The 20,426-nt window shown below is 37.5% G+C and overlaps 2 protein-coding genes, 1 non-coding gene and 1 pseudogene across 5 annotated transcripts; 3 read left to right on the top strand and 1 right to left on the bottom strand.

The window, feature by feature from the left end:
- The first annotated feature begins 261 nt into the window (after positions 1-261).
- LOC136268112 (nucleolar protein 14-like) lies at positions 262-13,546 on the top strand. Of its 3 annotated transcripts, none has more exons than XM_066063342.1 (20): positions 262-533; positions 2,869-2,910; positions 2,961-3,053; positions 3,602-3,734; positions 4,438-4,562; positions 5,524-5,619; positions 6,657-6,734; positions 6,861-6,931; positions 7,144-7,255; positions 7,609-7,713; positions 7,765-7,830; positions 7,955-8,048; positions 8,096-8,168; positions 8,287-8,370; positions 10,357-10,467; positions 10,530-10,563; positions 12,076-12,197; positions 12,473-12,560; positions 12,715-12,785; positions 13,128-13,546. In XM_066063342.1, the coding sequence occupies exons 1-20, from the start codon at positions 348-350 to the stop codon at positions 13,216-13,218; spliced, it is 1,875 nt and encodes a 624-aa protein (XP_065919414.1). In that variant the 5' UTR covers positions 262-347; the 3' UTR covers positions 13,219-13,546. The 3 variants fall into 3 exon arrangements, with proteins under 3 accessions (XP_065919414.1, XP_065919416.1, XP_065919415.1); XM_066063343.1 differs by having other exon boundaries at positions 435-533; positions 3,607-3,734; XM_066063344.1 differs by lacking the exons at positions 12,076-12,197; positions 12,473-12,560; positions 12,715-12,785; positions 13,128-13,546 and adding an exon at positions 11,881-12,069.
- LOC136237385 (U5 spliceosomal RNA) lies at positions 5,766-5,883 on the top strand. The gene has a single exon (XR_010692450.1). It is a non-coding gene; the product is annotated as a U5 spliceosomal RNA (small nuclear RNA).
- On the top strand, positions 10,024-10,151 carry LOC136237379 (5S ribosomal RNA; annotated as a pseudogene).
- LOC136268113 (programmed cell death protein 4-like) lies at positions 13,299-18,940 on the bottom strand. The gene is made up of 14 exons (XM_066063345.1): positions 18,360-18,940; positions 16,936-17,036; positions 16,807-16,881; positions 16,239-16,274; positions 16,071-16,112; positions 15,646-15,684; positions 15,403-15,481; positions 15,260-15,321; positions 15,113-15,204; positions 14,700-14,814; positions 14,539-14,646; positions 14,012-14,122; positions 13,817-13,956; positions 13,299-13,661 (listed from the first exon to the last, which is right to left on the bottom strand). Exons 1-14 carry the CDS (start codon positions 18,637-18,639, stop codon positions 13,601-13,603), a joined length of 1,341 nt encoding a protein of 446 aa, XP_065919417.1. The 5' UTR covers positions 18,640-18,940; the 3' UTR covers positions 13,299-13,600.
- Between the last annotated feature and the right edge of the window lie 1,486 nt (positions 18,941-20,426).

The raw sequence follows: 20,426 nt of genomic DNA, 5'->3' as shown, positions 1-20,426 counted from the left end.
CAGCAGCAGCAGCAGCAGCAGCAGCAGCAGCAGCAGCAGCAGCAGCAGCAGCAGCAGCAGCAGCAGCAGCAGCAGCAGCAGCAGCAGCAGCAGCAGCAGCAGCAGCAGCAGCAGCAGCAGCAGCAGCAGCAGCAGCAGCAGCAGCAGCAGCAGCAGCAGCAGCAGCAGCAGCAGCAGCAGCAGCAGCAGCAGCAGCAGTCCGGGCAAATGACCAAAAAAAATTATTGGTGAAAAGGCGAACAAAAAAAATCAAACCCACAATCGAAATTATCGAATCTAACACGTGCTGCTTTGAGTGTTAGAGTGTGCTACCAAAGAGACCACGAAAGATCCTCGGAAAGATCACAATGCCAGTAAATCGTAAGAGAAAAGGAAGTCGGCCTGATAATGTGGCAACAGCCAAGAAGGCGAAAACTGCCATTAACCCGTTTGAAGTAAGAAGGAACAGAAAGAAACATGATGTGATTGGCCAAAAAAACGCACGTGATGGTATAGGCAGGCCAGGTTTATCTAGATCCAAAGCTATTGACAAGGTCAGTACACATGAATTGTAAATAATTGTTTATGCAGAATAGTATTAGTATTATTAATTATCTGTAAAGGCACTGCCTGAATAGATACACTTACCGGCATAATTTGGTGCTACAGTATCTATTGTTTATTCGAGTTTTTGCTGACTTTCCAAACCTACAAGCCAGTGAGTCACCACCAGCTATAATGGTGTCCCCTTATCGTCCAGACCTTGTTATTCATAATACTGCCACTAATTCAAGTATTAATAATAGTAATTCAATCGCATTTAATACTTGAGTTGACCTGTCCATTGGATTCAGAACACCGTCTTCAGTCAGCCAGATCACATAAACAGCACAAGGTAGAGTATTAACAACTGTTAGCAGAATTGGATCGCTTGAACATTTGCAACTATTACGAAACTCTCAAAGTTAGTGTTTTGGGCCACTATCATCTGTGTAAAGAACTTATGGAACCTGTTATATTTTATACACCAGGATATACTAGTGTCAAAAAGCAGCTTTAAGGAAAGTTCTGGATGATGCTTCACGGCAGTGTATTATGGCTTCCCAAAGAATATTTATGGCTCGGAATTGCTGCGAGTGGTTCCCCTCCCCAGACTGACTTTCTTTGTAGTTTAATGTATGTACATAATAGATACGTTTTCTGTACTGTGAAATGATGGCCAGCCTTCTCAGCATCAAAATACGTGTGCGTGTGATCAATAACAGCAACAATGAAATTTGAGGCAGTAGGATAAAAAAAGTGATGCGGGTGGGGATGAGAAACAAGTAATCAAGTTTGCCTGGCCTTACGGGTGTGTTTGCAAACATTGCATCAATTTTTCACCATATGTGACCGGCTAAGCAAAAACCAGTTGTTTTAGTTTATTCTTTGAATTCCATTTTATTGCTTCTCTGCTTAAAAAGGAGTGGTTGGCCAAAGTTTTAGCCTTTTGTGGTGAATAGTCTTGGAGTTATAGTGCTAGACAGTTGGAATAGGAATAAACTCAATTTGTACAGCAACAATACAACAAATAAATTCCAGATACTTATTTAATCAGTCATAAATCATGACTGAAACAAGCTACGAAGATGAGGCTTGGCTTAGTCTGTTCACCATGAACTGGCAGATCGATCAAGGTAGAGTGTTTTCCCTGTACGTCTCTGTGCAGGCCATTCCAACAATGAAACGACGATGGTAAACTTTATTTCTACCGCATTATAAATTAAGTGCCCACAACTCGCATGTCTTACACTGTAGTGACTGTACGAATACGAACACAAAAGTTTTTTGTACTCCCCATGAAAAGGCAAATCTGATGATGTATAGGTTTTTTTGATTTGAACTTTGTTTCAATGCATACCAAAGGGATTAAAATGTGTAAATTTTTATGTACCACATGTATTCTATTTCAATACATTTATATTGCAAAATAGAACTTTGTGAAACAGTTAGTTTTTACTCAACGTGTCACATATTCCCTGCACTGGCTGGCTGTTGAGTTTTTCACCATGTTAGATAGTATTGTCACAAGTACTACTGCTCGCAGCCTCGCACTGGTGTGAAGGATGGTGGAATGGGCATTAGCTAGGCTCTTCAAATGGTGGGAGATAGTGATTGAAAACTAGAGAGCATGAGCCTTGAGTTGGCTTTAATGGAGAAAATGTAGTACGATTATAAATATCAGAACAAGCTCTGCGTTGCAAAAGTTTAATTCATGCTCTTATGGAGCCTTCGGTTATCATGTAGTACTGTAACTAGCATAATTAAGACGTTTTACTCATAAAGTTGTACATGTGGAAAGACAAAACAAACACACAAACTTGATCTTTGGCAGCCAACCTGCAGGTGTAAATCTTGGCCATGCAAATGTTGTATTCATTTGTGCATGTGCAAATATTGTTTTATCATATAGTGGTTCTTAGGGAATGCTTGTACATTGTGCAAAAATGTTGTGTTGATGTTACCAGGAGCCCATTAGTGCCATAATGTGCCGCTTATGGGCTCCATGGGTCTATCCATACCATCTGGGTATAGTTATTATATTCTATAATATTATAATACTGTAGACAATACTAGACATACAAGTATAAGTCATCCTAAAGACCACACAACACTTCTATGTATGAACTATTTTCCAACGCTACTTCTTTGCATCCATGCATGCATGAATTCTAAAACTTTTTGTTCTCAAGAAATAGTGTCCTGTTGTGTGTGTGATATAAGCATTACATCATAGGAGACTATGTTTAGTATCACACATGACCAGAGAGCACTCTAACTAATACAATCCATCAATGCAGTCTTTACCCAGTCTAGAGCATTAATTGTTTTTTTCCCCCTTCTTTTTAGAGGAAGAAAACACTACTGAGAGAGTACAAGGAGAGAAATAAGGTTAGGATGTGTTGTTGTTTTGTGAATAAGTTTTCATTATTCTTTAATAGTCTAATAAATTTGTTGATCGTCGGTTTGGAGAATATGATGAAGAACTATCTGTCGAAGAGAAGATGTTGCAAAGATTTGCATTTCAAAAGAAGGTACTATAGTTTCTGTTGAATATATTTGCCAAAGAATTGTAGAAACTGGGAGATTTTCATACTCCCCAGACGAAAAAGAAACAGTTGACAAATTTGACGAGTCAGTTAAAATTCACCAATAATATTTCTAATTCAAATGTCCATTAGCGCCTTTTAAAGTACGTGTTTAGATTTATGGTTTCTTGAGTTGTTTTGTCAACGTTTAGTTTGTCAAAGCTAGTGAAGTGTGAGATTCATCAACTTTTTCTTTTGTCAAATTTCCTGTCGTACGGTAGTTGTAGTAACCCTTTTGTACTCTAGTAGCCTGCCATACATATCTTTACCAGAGGCAGTGGTAAGTGGAAACTCAAGAGGCTTGATCCCCCTCTGTTTTTTAAAGATTGGAAAAAGTCCCTAAAAAATTTTATAGGGCGTGTGTGTTCTATAGGAAATATTTTTTGTCTTCTTGAGCCCCGATGTTTCAGTACTTCACTTACCTCTGTTTACAGAGAAAGGCTCTGCAATTAATATTTCGAGTCTTTGATTATTGCTGTATGTTTTCCACACAGCACAGACTGGACAAGTCTTCAATGTACAATTTGGAGAGCGAGGAGCTCACCCATCATGGGAGGTCATTGTATGACTTAGATGATGATGATGATGATGAAGTGGTCACCACAACAGTGGCTATGGATAGTGAAGGTGCCAGTTTTAATACTACATAGTAGGGCTGGGACGAATACTGAAATTCACCTTCAAATATTCGCTTGTAAAATGTTTGAACATTCGAAGCTTCGGTGTTAGCTTTCAAATTACAGGTTTTCTTGTACTTACTAGCATCCTTCTTAAGTTTTATCTTACTAGTCCTATTTAATAAGTTTGCAAGCATTTGGAAAGTGCATAGCAGGAGTACTGAATGACGCGATCGATTGATTGCAAATTGGCTTGTCCGCTATACTGCAATCATGCATAGGTAAACACCAAATAATGGCTAAACAGATGTTTTTCCTGAAATATCTATCACTTTATAAGGTGTGTCAAGGCTATAACAAGTTAGGTTTAAAAGTGGACGTGGCACTCGTGAAGAGATGAACATTGATCGCGCAAGATCAATAATCAGCTGCAATGAAGACAACGACGTTTATTTGTAATTCTTTTGTAAACAATGAGTGCATTACAAAGCTTCGAAGGATACTTTTACAATTCAAAGTTTACTTAACCTTTGAACCACCGAAACATTCGAAGCTTTGTCCCAGCCCTACTACTTAGCCAGAAAGTTTTTAAAAAGTGGAAAATGTTTCATTCAGTTTGTTTTGTTAGGCATAGATTTCTTCTTTCAAATATTACCAGCTTTGTGGTTTAAAGGGAGACGGGGTACTTAAAAAAGCATTTTTTGTACCCATAGAGGATGATACAGAGGAACACTTTGCTGGTTTTCTGAGTAAAGTACCAGATCGTGGTGATGAGGAACATCCTAAGAGTAAAAAAGATATCATGACCGAAATTGTTGCTAATTCTAAACTACAGAAGGTAAGAAAACTTGTACATTGACACAGTACACATTCCATACATCACCTCATCTTGTGGGGACCTTAGGAAGCATTTGACAATAATGTAGAGATGCACCAATCTACTGATCTAGTATCAGATCAGTGCTGATCTGGACGATTTGAGCAAAATCGGTTGAACCAATTTTCTGTAGAAGCCACCAATTCATTGCTGATCTTTCTAATTACCATGTCTTCAAACATGCTACTAGACTTATTCTCTGCTCCATTACAAAATAAACTAAAGTACTAGTATATTTTCTTAAATTAAAAAATGAAGTGGGGATCCTAGGAATAAAAAGTAGTGAAACAAGAGATGAATGATGGTATTACATCAAAGCTCTCCCTACATAGTCATGTTATAGCAATTATTTTGTTCAATGCCAAAGTAGGGATTTTCCCACCAAGCTATGCTGTAATACCATCATTCATCTCTTGTTTCACTACGTGGATTCCGAAATTAATAATTTTTAAATATACTAGTTATAGCATACAACTATACAAATGTGACTGTTCTATTAGGGTAACTGTGTATGCTGTAGTAGAGTATCTCAAGTCAGCCACAGTGTATCTTCAGGTGTAGGTGACCACCCTTGTTTCACTACTTTTTATTTCTATGATACTTAAAATTCTTAGACTGATCTGTTGCTGGTAGTTCTCATAGCATTTTATAATCTCAAACTTAAGCTTCTTACATAATAGATGTCAAATCGGTACAACATTGGTAGATTGGTAATAAATTTCCTAGATCGGATCGGTATCAGAAATGTACATTAAAGTGCTACCCTAGTTGATGTGAAATTTATAGTTGCTTCAATGGTGACTGTGTGACCTTTCATGTGATGGCTATGAAACAGCGTATGTAGTTGGTGGACACTGCAATGTATTTATACCAAATGTAGAGCAACCAATTTGATGTGTAGCTGAGAGTATATATTGTTTAGTTTCAGAAGCAGGAGGATCATTTGGTGGTGGATAATTTAGTTTCTAAAGTAGATTCTGACTGGAAGGAAGTGCAGTCATTTCTCCCAAGAGCAGTGGTAAGTGAACATGTAATGTGCATACATTTAGCATGTTCAGAGTTTGAAATTATAACCCACAATCAAATAAAATGTATAGTTAAACTAAAACCCACAATCACTAGCTGTATGGAGGTGTATATAAACAAGTGAGGTGTGCCTATCATTCACTCTGGTCTTCCTTCAAAGCGAATAAATCTTTCGCCTTTTACTAAAGATTTCCGTGGAGGAGGACACATAATGAGTATGAAATAATAATTTTTTGTTGCCCCTTTCCTAGGGGCTTGAAATCTGAAAATAACTATGTTGTTGTTTCCAGCAATGCAAGGATCTCTCTAAAGAGAGGTACTTGCATGGCCTGCAAAAAAGTGACATTGGTCTTATTGTCTTGCAAATATCTCCTCACTTTCCCTGTGTTGGATTTATTCTGAGTCTTTCTGAGATACATCTCTTTTCTGACTTTTGAAATTGTTATACAGTAAGTAGTTCTAGTCTAGTGTACAAATAATTACAGGCACAGACCCACTATTAATAGTAAATAGACAAATTCTGGTAAGCTGATAAACAATATGCCTCCATTGCTAACTTTTGCTAGAATGTTTATGTTGAAAATTTGAAAATCTGTTAATCAGCAGGTTAAGGTGTTTATTGTTATTGTCATATCCACCATCAATACATGTATTGAAACCTCACATTATATTTTAATTGGTGTGTGTAGTACTGAAATGGACAGCAGTCAATCCACAGTACAAGTGATGATTGTGTGGCTATAGTTATGTCACAGTTGAGTGATTGTGTACATCATTACTTCTTTACCACAACAGAATTGTTCCCTTCATTACAGGGTATTTGATTATGACTTCTGTTCCATTTAATTTTTTTCTCAGTAATTGTTAACTTTGTGGTTTAGACACTTTAAACTTAATTAGTAGATGTCTGGGATGGGCTCAGCATCTACCAAACACTTAACAGATTTCTGGTACTACACATCCATTACTCTGACCGAGTATTTAATTTAGGTCATACTTTTCTGTGTACTTGTTCTCTTCTATTTCTAGAGTGGCAAATCAGTGAAGTCCAAGCTGGATCCCTATGATTTAGCCTTTCAAGAGTTACTACATGAAGGAAAGTCAAAGGTAAGTGGGGTGGCATGTATATTTGTATGGCTGCATATCAATTTTCCAATTATAGTGCTGTGTAGTATACATTTTGAGAAGTGCATGTAGAGACTGGAGTGGCCCACTCATTGTAACCTTCTGTAGGTGTCCACACAGACCAGTACAGAGGTGGTGAATGATGTCCTTAATGTTAGCACTGAAGATGATGTTTCTTTGTAAGTGACTTTCTCTATGTGTACATATGTCTAGTGTAGTGCACATGTCACAAGGCTCTCCTGATTTTCCAGTAAAGTAGTGGTCGCAGACAGGCATGCATATAACACTGTATAGCTTAGTGTTATAAAAACTGGTAGAAAAATTGCAATATGTACTGTTTCTTGTCTTTTTAGTTTATAATGTGTGAAGTACACTTATTTTATAATAACAGATCAACGAAGTTAACACGTAAAGAGATGGATAATGCCATTACAGTATTCCAGGCTAAGCTCAAGGCAGAGTACCAGCTGTTTGTGAAAACTAAGAGTTGGTCACATTCTCAAGTATGTATTTACAGTGTATTTACAGTGTATGCACAGTAGGATGCAAAAAAAACTTGGCAATTTTGACATGAATTTTTGTGAACACTGCTCCAAGCATATATCATGAACCATTCATGACAAGTATGTCATGAACAAAGTTGTATATAACCGCAGTACTATTAGACAGTTCAGTTTAGTTTGTGGGCAGTTTGTGAATTCACCAGCTGTTCACGACAAGTGAGCCATCATGAAAGTTCATAGAGCATGTCACATAGTTCTACTATAATTGACTGTTTTATTACAGTATTTCATTTCACTGTGTATTTTAGACTGCTAAGATGATAGTGTTGTTTTAACACCTTGCTGTATTTCAGGTAACCTTGTTTAAGATGATTCGTAATTTGTTTTCTGCATCTACTGATGATGCATCCATTATTCATTCTGTTATGTTCTTGATGGGAAAGATGTTAGAAGAAAAGGTAACTTGATTTTGTTTGTATCCGAGCTGTATAGTTTACTGTTGTTTTCAGTGTCATCATGTTAATGACTGCTGTGATGCCGTGTTGTGTCTTCTAACTTGTGCTGAGTTTATTGAGGTATGTACTTTGTGCTGTGTGTAGTGTGTGTGTGTGTAGTGTGTGTGTGTGTGTGTGTGTGTGTGTGTGTGTGTGTGTGTGTGTGTATAGATTCAGTGTGATTATATATGTATATTTGTTACAGTTTGTGACACCTTCTAATCAGTTTGTTCCTGAAATTGTAAACTTTTTGTGTGACCTGTTTACTACCAGTCTAATAGAAGCGAAGGATTCTGAAGGTACACAGTTGATTGATGCCATACTGTGTGTACTGTATATTGTGTAGGGTTTTATGATGTCATAAGTGCTGCTGAGGATTTGTGCAAGGCTCATCGAGAAGAAGAAAGAAAATTTAATGAGTAGGTCGAAAATGTATACATATTTCATGTGTGTGTGTGTACATGGCTGTATATGTGTGTATCATGCATGAACAAGTACTGCCTGTGTACTTAATATATTTCTTCACATTTTACACAGAGCTGGTAGTATACCACCTTGTATCATGTGTGGTGTGTTAGAACAACTAACTAGTTCATCTTCAGTGACAAAGTTTTCTATCAGGTACACACTGTGTTTTCGCTGTATTAATACTAATTCTTATGTATGTATGAAATATGTATGTGTTCACTACTACTGCATTCATTACCTTTGCTCACCTGCACAAATTACATCCCTTGAATGGAGAAGTACACATTTACACTTCGTCCAACGATTAGTGATTAGTGCTGGGCGGTATTGAAAAATTATAAATGGTATCCGGTATCTAAAAGTATCACGGTATGGCGGTATATAGTAGCAAGAGTTCATAATATATTATGAACTCTTGATAGTAGTGAATGTAGTAATCATTACAAACTTATTTAATTTGAAGTCAGTAAGCCTTTTAACTCATTCCAAGTTACAATTCAAGTTGGATAAATACCACAAGTAAAATGTGCTCAAGGCAAACAGGTTACAAATACATTTTGCTACTGCAATGTAATGAGACAGTAGCAAGAGTTCATATGAACTCTTGACAGTAGGCTGGCACTACACAGCAAGCAGTTCATGTTTACTTGGGGCATGGGCTTGTAGTCACCACTAAACCATCAACACATAACTTAATCAGATGCCAGAGTCTTCATGTCTGGCTTCCCCTACAGTACTATGCTACTGTACTGCAAGTTCTTGCAATGCAAAGCGTCATGCGCTAATATTGTGTCAGTATGTGCAGTTCTTTAACTACACCTGAAATGTTCTGAGGCTGTCGATTTGTATGCATAGGCATGCTTGAAGTCCTGTGAGTCAGCATTCGTCACTGAAAATCCACTGTTGAACAACTACGCATGTACATGCTTGTGTAGCGCATGACACCCTGCATTGCAAGAACCTGGAAAACCGCAGTAACCTTCCGGTCCGTTGTCAAAAATAAACTTCGCGCATGCTCACTAGCAACGTTGCACGTGATGCAAATATGTTCTAGATACCGTAGTAGACACCAATAATCTAGGGGTGAGCCATTAAATCAACCGAATATGACAGAAGAGTCCCTTTACTGATACTTTTATCTGCCTAAATATTCATGAGCAGTTCGAATTTTTATTGCACATGTGCATATCGCATTTCCGTTTGTGACAACGAACTGGAAAACCACAGTATGCAATTCATACAAAACTGCAGATATTGGTTTCCTTCAATGCTGGATATAGTAAACTATATCTAATAGCCATACTGTGGTATGTAAAAATACCAGTATACTGCCCAGCACTATTAGTGATTATTCATCATAAAAAATAGTTTCTTAACCATCAACTCATCGTAATTTTGCAACTACTGGCTAAGAAGCTAACACCAAGAGTACACAATAAAATCTTAATATTTTATTCTTGCTAATACCGAATAAATGCTGTGTGTCGCTCAATATAACTAGTCAAAGTGTACTGTATCTTTGAACCGGTTGGACATCAAAGCCATGAGCAAACCGTGTTACCATGATGTTGCCCTGGCAATATGTGAGTTAAAACCTGAGCAGTGCCTTTGAACGCCCGCGCTAAAGTGGTATGTTATGGTGTTTTGTATGTAAGCATACTGACTGTGTCCCTGCTTCTGGTTACTGTATTGTTGTAGTATATCACAGTTCCTAAATAGAGACCATACTTAAAGTTGTGATATTCCTTTTGGTCTGTTTCTGAATCAAATATTAGTGTGTATAGACAGTACAATTGCATAGTGTTTGTCTGCAACCATATCATGCTGAAAGCACCGGTTCTCGTCCAATCACTGAAGGTAAGCAGCGTCAGGCAGGGTTAGTACTTGGATGGGTGACCACCTGGGAATACCAGGAATACCCTGTGTTGTATGTAGACTTTTGTTTTATTTTTATGCTTGTGTGGTATTTAAATGTGAAGGTATGAAAGTTAAAACTGACCAGAAGCTAGTTACCTACCCACTCATTGCTTTCGGTCTAATTAAATATCATTTCAGATTGTCTTGTGTTGTCTACATAATAATGTGATATTTGTTATTACAATTCAACCATTTTAGTACTGTCTATTTTTATTATTACAGGACTGCCATCCTCAGAGGTTGTATCATCTTACTCACTAAACTAGTGTCACTATATCATAGACTGTGTTCTTTTGCTGAAATATTTGCCCCTGTATCTGAAGCCATTGAGAGGTACGAGCAGTGGCTATATAATTTATGAAGTATTATATTGTGTGTGATTTAATGAATTCTAGCTGTAGTCGTAAGAAGCTACCCAAAGATGTTGGGGTAAGGATATTTTGGATATTTATGACCTGCTAAGTGAAAATTTGACTTGCTTGCATTCTTCTCAAACTTCTTTTTATGACTTCTTTGTTGTTTAGAGGTAAAATTAGAGTGTCTCGATCTTTTTCATGCAAATTCAAGTAGCTGAAAAGTGGTGGGGTGTTAAAGTTTCAGCCTTATCTGGTGAATACTCTTGGAGTTATAGCAATAGACAGCAGGAAGAGAAAAAAATTGATTTGTACAGGAAAATAAATTACAGGGGCTCATTGAATAGGTTACTAGTGCAACAGGCTATAGAGTTGGGACTTGTCTCAGTGTGTTCACTGTGAACCGGGGAATTCATCAAGGTACAGTGTTTGGCCTAAATCCACCCATGCTTCAAAGCGTAAGAAGGCCATTGAAACGTAGAATGGTGATGATAATGTTATATTTAACCTCAACATAAACAGAGTCACGTTTACTTCATGTTATAGAAATGAAACATCTAAAGAGGTGATTCCAATGGTATATAGATTTTATCAATTCAAGTTTTAGTGAAGCAATTAAAATATGTGTAAAATTATTTTTTATTGCGCATGTTGTGTTTCAATGTGATCGATCACTGAATGTGTTATGCAAACTAGTCATGTTATCACTTGGCGGGTCATATTTGTTATTTCTTGTGAACTACATACAGTACTGTTATGTAACTTGTTAATTCTTTCAACATGGACAGCCAACCATACAGCTACTATATATGCTTAGGTAATGCATAATATGCTTTGATCTTTGAAAGTTAACAAGGTCTTTAAAATCAACTAAGAGACCTGCCAGCTAGCAGGTCTTCAAAATAGTTAGAGACTTACTAGTAGAAGACCTCAATCAGCATTGCAAATCTCACTGTTGATCATTGATTTTCTGTGCTCTCCCAAGCATATTGCAGTCTAATAGCCAACAGTAGGTGACCTGTCACCCAAGCCACAAGTACTCCATTCATTTTATATAATATAAGCATGGGTAAAGGAATTCGATTATGGGAAATAGAATCTACCAGTGTATCTGTGTTTGTTAAGATAAACGGACAAGTCCAGAGATATCATGGGAAATTCTGTTTAGCGTGCATGAGTGTTCTAAGACTCCAATATACTATATAGACAGACTTGACCAAGGACCTTAATGAGTAAGATTCCTTGTAGAATGCGTTGTCTGTAATGTCTATTCGAAATGAAATCATGCCTTGTTTTCAGGCAACAACTTGTCACGACTCATCTCCGTCATTGCAATCAACTCAAGCTGAGCTGTTTTATACACCTGTTCTTTTACACTGGCGTGACGCCATAGGCACTGACAACAACTTGATCATCTACACTGTCGCTGTGATCCAAGCGAGGAAACAGCAATAAGGTGCAAGCTTCAATTTCTTAGCTAAACCATGTTCAGTCTTCTGATCTTATTTTAACATTGTATGACCATTTTTAGTATATGCGTGTATAGATAATGTAATTGAACAGTAACACTCGATATACTTTATTTCAGGAGGAGCTGAACACACTGAGGTCACTGATTGCAGAGCATTCATCGCAGCATAAGAAAATTCTCACAATGTTGAAACAGAATCCGAAATCAATAAAGTTCTATGAACCAAAGTTTGACGAAACGTACGTACAGACATTGTTGTTATTGGTGTGGTAATGGAATATACATTTTAAATAATGCCAATAGAAAATTGCAATTGGGTGTGTATTGATGGTTAAAAGCCTTGAGGATTCTTATCATTGAATACGCAATACAGGCTGCAACCACTTACAATCCTTAAAAGTTATTTTTAATTTCATAACTTGAAGTGATTGCACTTGAGGGGGTTATAGATGACACTCAAATTGTTTGCTCAGTGTCTGCAATACAGTGAAATAATATACTACTTTTTGTGTAGGTATGAGGTGGGTAACAGAAGGAAAATTAGAAACAAGAAGGATGGAGAAATGTCGAAGTTAAAATATAAAGTCAAAAAGGAAAGAAAGGTTAGCATATTAAATAACGTTGTCAGATTATCTGTAATTTCATATGGAAGTTTTTAAACTGCAAAACCAAATTATGTTTTCTTCAAACCTTTTACATGCTAAATTGTTGTGTATATATTGTTGCTATGTTTAATGATTTTGTTTTGACTTTTAGGGAGCCATCCGGGAGTTACGGAAGGACAATGCTTTTCTTGCTCATCAGCAGCTAACAGAACAACTGGAAAAGTATGTTGTGATAGGATTGCTTGGTAAACGGTTTATAAAAAAAAAATTTTTTTTATGTGCTCTTTGGATTGCCATATTACTAAACTAATGGCAACTGATATGAAACTTCTACCACTAATTTTGATGAATTTTACCGTTACATAAAAGGTCTGTTTCCTAGGTCAAATCATAATGGTCTGTAGGATCTAAGAAATTGTCCCTCATTGAGAGGGTGTAGCGTACTTTAAAAGCTATACTGTATTTGGTTGTCCTACTTTGGAGTCCTGAAATTTGCTGTTCTATAGCATGTTGTACATTGAACCAGCTAGTTGTGTTCACTGTTGTTTATACTGCTCATTACAGGGATGCTGAACGTAAAAAGCGTGTACAAGAGATTTATTCTTCACTACAAATACAGCAGGCAGAAGCAAAGAAGGAAAAGAGAAAGAAATAACCCAGCACACAGCAAGATTCTTCACAATTCATCAGTCACCCACAACCGTTTTCCCTACAAACAAAATACATCATTGTACATTCTTCAGTTTGAAAATTCTGTAATTCAAAATTTACATCATACATACAGAATGATCTATATTCTACTACCAGTAATTTTGACAATATAACAGTACAAAGCAAGATGCCTGATATGGTGTATGATATACGTATATATGTGAAGTGTGAAGCATTGTAACTGTAGATGAAAGTAAAACACAACTGTTTTTTTTTTTAACCATGAGATAATCATTGATAAAAGGGAGTTTCAAGGGAGGTCCAAAAATCAGTCCAGTCCAAAAATTATTTACTATGTAACCGAGGTAGGATGCTTGAGGTGTGGATCAGTACTCGGGGTCTTTAATAGTACCACCATCACCCTCGCTGACAAATCTCTTGCGGCCTCTATGATGTAGAAAAATGGAGGAAGGTAAATAGAATTAAGAACATAAATTGTATGCATGTGCTAAACAAGCAGTTAATGGGGCATACAATTGGTCGTGATGAAGCGTAAAAATTATATTGTAGTGTCATTTTACAATGTTGGAGTAATAACAAACCTTTGAGGGAGTTCGTCTACAACGTGTTGTTGAATAAAGCCATAGAGATGTCCCTTTTCAACTAGTTTGGTCAGAAACAGGTACCCATTGGGAATGTCCAGAACTATTTCAGTCATGTCATCGTAAATACGCCTGAAACCCTGCGAGAACAAAACTTGATGTGTATGCACACAAATAATACCTCTAGAGTCTTACAGTAGTCATTTGGTCTGAAGTGATTATAGTGGCTTTGTCCATGTGTTGAAGAAGCTTGCACATCATTTCAAGGCATTGCTCGCTATAGGCCTCCAATACTGTCATCACAGCCTGAAATATAATAAAGTACTACTGACCTATGCTGTCATACAGAGAGAGGTAGAGTAAACACAGTACCCTGTGAACCAGTGAACCAAGGAATTGAGTAGGAGCAATGACCCTTGAGACAGTATGTCAGTTCACTTTGTTTTGCCCACAAACTAACTTGATAAACTCTGTCCCATGTGTTCAAACATGACATAATATCATTATGGGTTGAATAGGGGCACCAGGATTGTGGTATGCCATATTACCAGGAACTTTAAATAATATAAATTGTCTGCTTTCAAAATGCACACAACATTAAACTATGGCACTTTAAGTGTTAAACAAGTTCAAGACAAGATTTACTAATAACAAATGACTTCAAACTGCATCACACTCACACATCCCATTACACCACACCACACCACACAACACTTGCACACCTCATACACCAGCTCATGGTGAAAGTGTGGCACATCCAATTCCTGTACACACCGACAAGCTTCACTGATATCACCAGAGCTAAGGTACTCTTGCAGTAAAAGTTTCATCTGTTGGGAGCAAGAAAGCATGTAATCAGTGTTGTTACACATGAGGTGATTACTTTATTGACGAGGTACATCACTGGTCTCTGACCACCACCTATGCCCCAGACATTGTCAAGCCTTGCCAGACCATGCTTCATACTCAGCAACATCTTAGCACGTTTTAGAGCATCTCTACAAGTAAATATATACATTTAATAAAGCCAAAAAAGCACAGTAAAAATTTTATTCAATTACCCATCAGTTCCAAACTGGGCAATAATTGGAATAACTCACATTTTCACATGCAAGTGATACATTCTTTCGGAAATTAATCCTTCCCATATTTAAATTTTTTTGGGCTTATACACACAACCACACAAAGTGTGGTTATCAACAAATCACAAATATAACAAAGCACCTACAATATCATCTTGTGAAGATAATCTAACTGTACATATATACACTTGTACTACAACTACAGAATTGCTACCTTGCGGCAGATGAGGACACTCCATTCTTAGTGACATATGCTGGAGGTAGGCAGTCATCTGCTACAGCACGAGCAATGAAGTTCCCAAGTACCTGTGTAAAAAGTATACAGTGAATATGGGTCAGTATATTGCTATACAGATAACACCTCTTCAGCATCAGGAGTATCCAGCTTAAGATCTTCCACCTCATCAAGCAGAACATCAAAACCTAACAAGAAAATTGTATGGATATTTATGTGTGTGTGTGTGTGTGTGTGTGAGTGTGTACACATACATACAGAATGTTTACCTTTCATCATATCCTTAGAGGTCACTAAGGTGCCATACATGTCCGATAGCAACACAGAGATCAGCTCACGATAAGCAGGCTGTCACAAAACAAACAAATTAGTAACAACCACAATAATGTAAATACAATCTGTGCCACACACAAATAAAATAAATACACCTCCAGGTTCTTAATGCCATACATATGCCGTTGTAATTCTATAACACACCACACACATATGTCTACACTGCATGCAATAGATACCTTCTTTTCCATGGCAATTGTAACAGCAAGCCTTGGGATCTACAAGTAAAATTACACATGTAAGCAAATCCAAAAATGCAATTTTTGTGATGTATAAAACCACACACCAAAGCTGTACAATCAAAAAACAAAAGCCATCTTGTGACTGCACTGGGGTAGTCTTTAAATTGACCACTCAACATGCTATTGCTAACTAGCCTATCCTACAGGATGTGAACTCAGCATACAGGTGCTCTTATCAGCTAAACCACAAAAACATAAATTGTGGTTAACACCTTTATTACTGCCATGTCATAAACAAACCAAATATTGCATCATCCCACACATGACAAGCATGTGTTGTCAACTAATTACAAGGATATTTATTATTATTAACACTTTACAGTGACCAGCAATTTAGTAACTTTCTTCACAAAAAAACCAACCTCATGTTTGAAGGAGTAGATGTTGTACTCGCCAAGTGACATCTGTAGCAAGTGGAAATAGAAAGTGACAAAATAATCAAACAGTAAACAATATTACACACCATATACACAGTGAAATACAATAGACTACTTTACAACATTACAGGCAATGTACAACATGTGACGTACCAGTACTTCATCAACATCACTGTGTTCAAAGTATTCCTGTAGTGTATTAACAAAAATGTATAATACGAAATGTTACAAATTCTAGCACTTTAAAGGTTTGAAATTTCTGTGTTTTAATTGTCTAAGGTCTCAGTGTGGTGGTACATTTCAAAATCATTATTGTAGGTATAAAGTTCTATAGGGAAACTATAGCAGCAAAACAGAAGTTGTACAAATGTTAACCACTAATTATACCATAATACCAAGTCATCAACATTACACACACTAATTCCCACAGTCAGCACATCTCTTATGCTGAATGCACAAACTGTAATGGAGAGCATCAAAATTTCTACAACTAAAATGTGCCACTTAGCACATTCCTTATTAGTGCCTAATGTTGTGGTGATTCATTCAAGAACTGATAAGCATTCCTTTCAAGGATAAACTGATAGCCCTACCTGCCTAGCTAATACCTGCCTAGCTAATACGGTTGTACCTTCGTTGAGAAGCCTCCTGTGATGGACCACACTGACATAGTCCCATTTGTCAGCTTCAACCAAACTTATATAGATACCATATTGCTCACCTTAATCACTTCTTCTCCATGTTGCTGAAACTCATCAACACTCATTTCAGGCAGTGTCGGAGTTACAACGTATTCCTGTAATCATATAATGGTACAGTAAAGCTCCTTACTTACTCTGTTAGTCCTTACCTCTTCTTCAGAGTCATAGTTGGGATCATTACTGTCTCTGGCTGGTCCATCATCGTATACTTCTACCAGTTTTCCCCAGGTGCCTTTACCTCCTGCGCCACCTGAAGAAGTACCACATTATGCAGTATCAGCATGATTGCATTACCCTTGACACAGTCCTAGAGCACCCATATAACATGTTATATAGTTTTACAAATAATATTCCACTGAGAATACATGCAGTACATCAGTGTATGTCAGGCATCTATGCAAGAAAATATTGATCTATCCACGCCAAGTTCTTCATCATCCTTCACAAAGACATTTCAGTAATGTTATTACTGATTCTTGCAATTTACACTAGAGCTGTTGACAAAGGTGACATTAACATACAAAGAGGGAGGCACTACTACCAGCCATGTTAAGGATTCTTCTTGGAAGCAATGTCTTTCAAGAGAATTAAAGGTGGCCTTTTCCCTCCCATTGCAATACACCAAGAGTGTTGTGACATCAACCAAATGTTGACAATATGAAAGTATTCCAAAAAGTAAACCTAATACTACCACAAAATGAGTTAGCCAGTGTTTTGTACAATTCACCATTAAAAAAAACTTGTGGTATTTTAACCAGGACAGATTTGTCCCTATCTTATCAGCTGTTAATTACAAGATACAAGGTGACAATTGACATAACAAAAAAAAAGCACTTGTTTAACAGGTAAACAGAAAATTTAGTAAAAACTGCACAGGATGATGAAGCCATACACCTCTGAGCCACAAAATGGCTTTCATTGACTCAACTTGTTTCAACATGCTCTCTACAGCCTTAGAAGTGAAGCCAGTCCCCCATATTGAATTACAAAGACCCTGCTTCCTTGTAGGACACAAAACAGCCATTTACTAAATTTCTTTATATAAAAATATTCATTTGTAGCACCTGTCAATTGGATGGCAACAGCTGTGGCCCAACCTACCAGTGGGGTGGTGTAAACATTGTGACTTCGTGGTCTAGTTGGTAAACACCCTGACCAGACATCTAGATCACTGGCTGGACCACCATAACAAAGAAAAAATCCAACTATATTCATGTGAACTCTTTGGTTTAGTTGCTTTGAAATTGTAAACAAACCACACCATCAATAAACAAGGGAATTCTACTGTATGCCAACATTCTACCCATGCAATGAGGTACACCAGTGGCTTACAACCTAGTAGTTTCATGGGCAGTGAGTGTTTTGTCTTCTTCAAAGTGTTTCAGCTACCCAGATATGGTAAACAAATCCACCTAAATGTACTGAGGGCTTGTCTCGTGGCCTTAGGGGGGAAAGATACAGTACATCAGTGTAGCTCTAGTACAAATTTTCAGTCCCACTAGACTGTAGATCAACAAAAACAATAAGCGTACATGTATGGGTGCTTGGCAATGGCTGCACAAACACAACACACCTTTCTTTGGTAGTCCTCTACGGCCTGTCCTTGAGTGCCTATCCTTTACTTTGGCTTTCATCTTCGTCGGTGAATCAGGAGCTTTGCCGTTGGGGCTGCTGGGCATCATCTCGGCAAGGACTCGTCCCCTTCTCTTCGCCTTTCGCTTCACGCGGTTTGCAATCTCCGCCTGGAGCGTTATCTCGCTGACTTCTCCAAATCTAACCACCGGGGTAGTTTCTGCAGTAGGCTGCTCTTGTTCCCCTCCGTTCATATCATTCATTGCTGATTGGAATTCCATTGCGAACGATTAGAAAACTTTCCACAGTTCAAGGATAAGGCTGTGATGTTGGACTTCAACTCTCCTCACTAGGCTGCAAGTGCGCAGTCAAGCACCTCCTGGTTACGACAGGTCTAAAGAAAGCGAAACGCTTTCTGGAGTTTCTTCGAACCAGCCGACAATTAAACTCTTTAGTGGGTAAAACAAAAGTTAGTCACACTAAAACGTTAACTCTTCAGATAAAGCTATAATCGCTGTCAAACTAAGCAGTGTTTAGTACATTATTCGAGAACACTTCCTTATAAGGCATGTAAACAAAGGTCAGGTGTGTATTTTAAAAGCACTCATCACGTGAAATGGCGTAGCACCTACCTATTGGTGAGCGCACGCCGCTGTAGTTAGCTACAACGCATGCGCATTGTAACATGTACGTTAATGCGGCTTGAGCTAGGATGGCAGCACAAATAACGATATCGTACGTACTTCATGAAATGCACTTAGACTTTTAAAAATACTCGAGATTCTTTGTAAGGTCTAAAACAATTCGACGTTTGTATCTCGGTTTGTACTTTGTATAGCTTAGTCTGGCGGCGCCCACCTGTTTGTAAAAGGCGGACGCCGCCAGGCTACTTGCTTGACTTATAATATACGTACAATTTGGAATCTGGCACACTACATAAGAATGGAACTACAAAAACTTGCATTTGAAAGTCCCAGACCAACACATCACTCGAACTACATACATGGTGGCAGCTATGTTAAATTGGTGGTCTCATACACCATGATGCATGTGCACTTGATTTATATACATGTTATATATCTATATATACATGGCAAAATTACTGAGCGTATCTCATGTACACTTTTATCAGACAACTATACACCTTATTTATAGTAGGTACACAAAGGTGCTGTGGATATTATACAAACCATGCACATGCAACTTTATTTTGAACTCTATAGCTAGCTCTTATATAAGTTGCTAAGTCTATTGGTCACTGACTACACCTTCTGTACAAGTATACTTAATTACAAGAGTGATACAGAGGCAGATTTTGGGGAAGGAGGGCAGTGCCTATAATTCTTTTTAAATATTTCCATATATAACTATATAGGTAGACACTTAAAATATAATTCAAAACTTTCTTAGTGAAGTACATGTGTATATGTAATATTTAAATCCATTCCTGAAATTGCTACCCATACATAGGCATGCATGTAGCACAACTGAAACATGCATGGGAGAAGAAATTGATATACTCTAATAGAGCAGTCATATACTCTAATAAAACAGTCAAGAGTAGCATTTTGACTGTCATTTACTAGTTTAAAAATATATACCTATATATATTTGATCTAGAAATTCTCTGAAGGTGAAAAATCATATATACATGTACAGTCCAAGCATATATAATTGCACTCCAAATGCATGTGTTCCTACATATTGCATATTCATAACTATAGCGATGCTTATACAAAGACAGATATGGTTTATGGGCTTTAGTAAAATAGCCTATAGGCCTACACTGCTAGGCATATTGCAGTAAGTAGCATTTGTAGTTAGCTTTTGAGTAAACTGTCTGCATACAAGCAAGGTATTTGTGATTTTAAGTCAAGTTTCCTATATCTCATAAACAATAAAGTTATTTTTCAAAATTTCCTAGTGGGCATACCCTCAAACCTCAAACTCTCCTAGAAACCTCGTGCTTTGGATTTCGCTGAGTGTGCTTTGCACACTGTGCAGTTACTTCTACCAGTGTGCCCCCTTCAGTCTCCTTAGCAAATCCTAGTCCCTGCATGTGCTAGGG

The sequence above is a fragment of the Dysidea avara genome, chromosome 10 (genome assembly GCF_963678975.1).
Source record: "Dysidea avara chromosome 10, odDysAvar1.4, whole genome shotgun sequence".
Taxonomy (NCBI): domain Eukaryota; kingdom Metazoa; phylum Porifera; class Demospongiae; order Dictyoceratida; family Dysideidae; genus Dysidea; species Dysidea avara.
The sequence above is the reverse complement of the archived record's forward strand: the minus strand, read 5'-3'. Positions and strand labels throughout refer to the sequence as shown.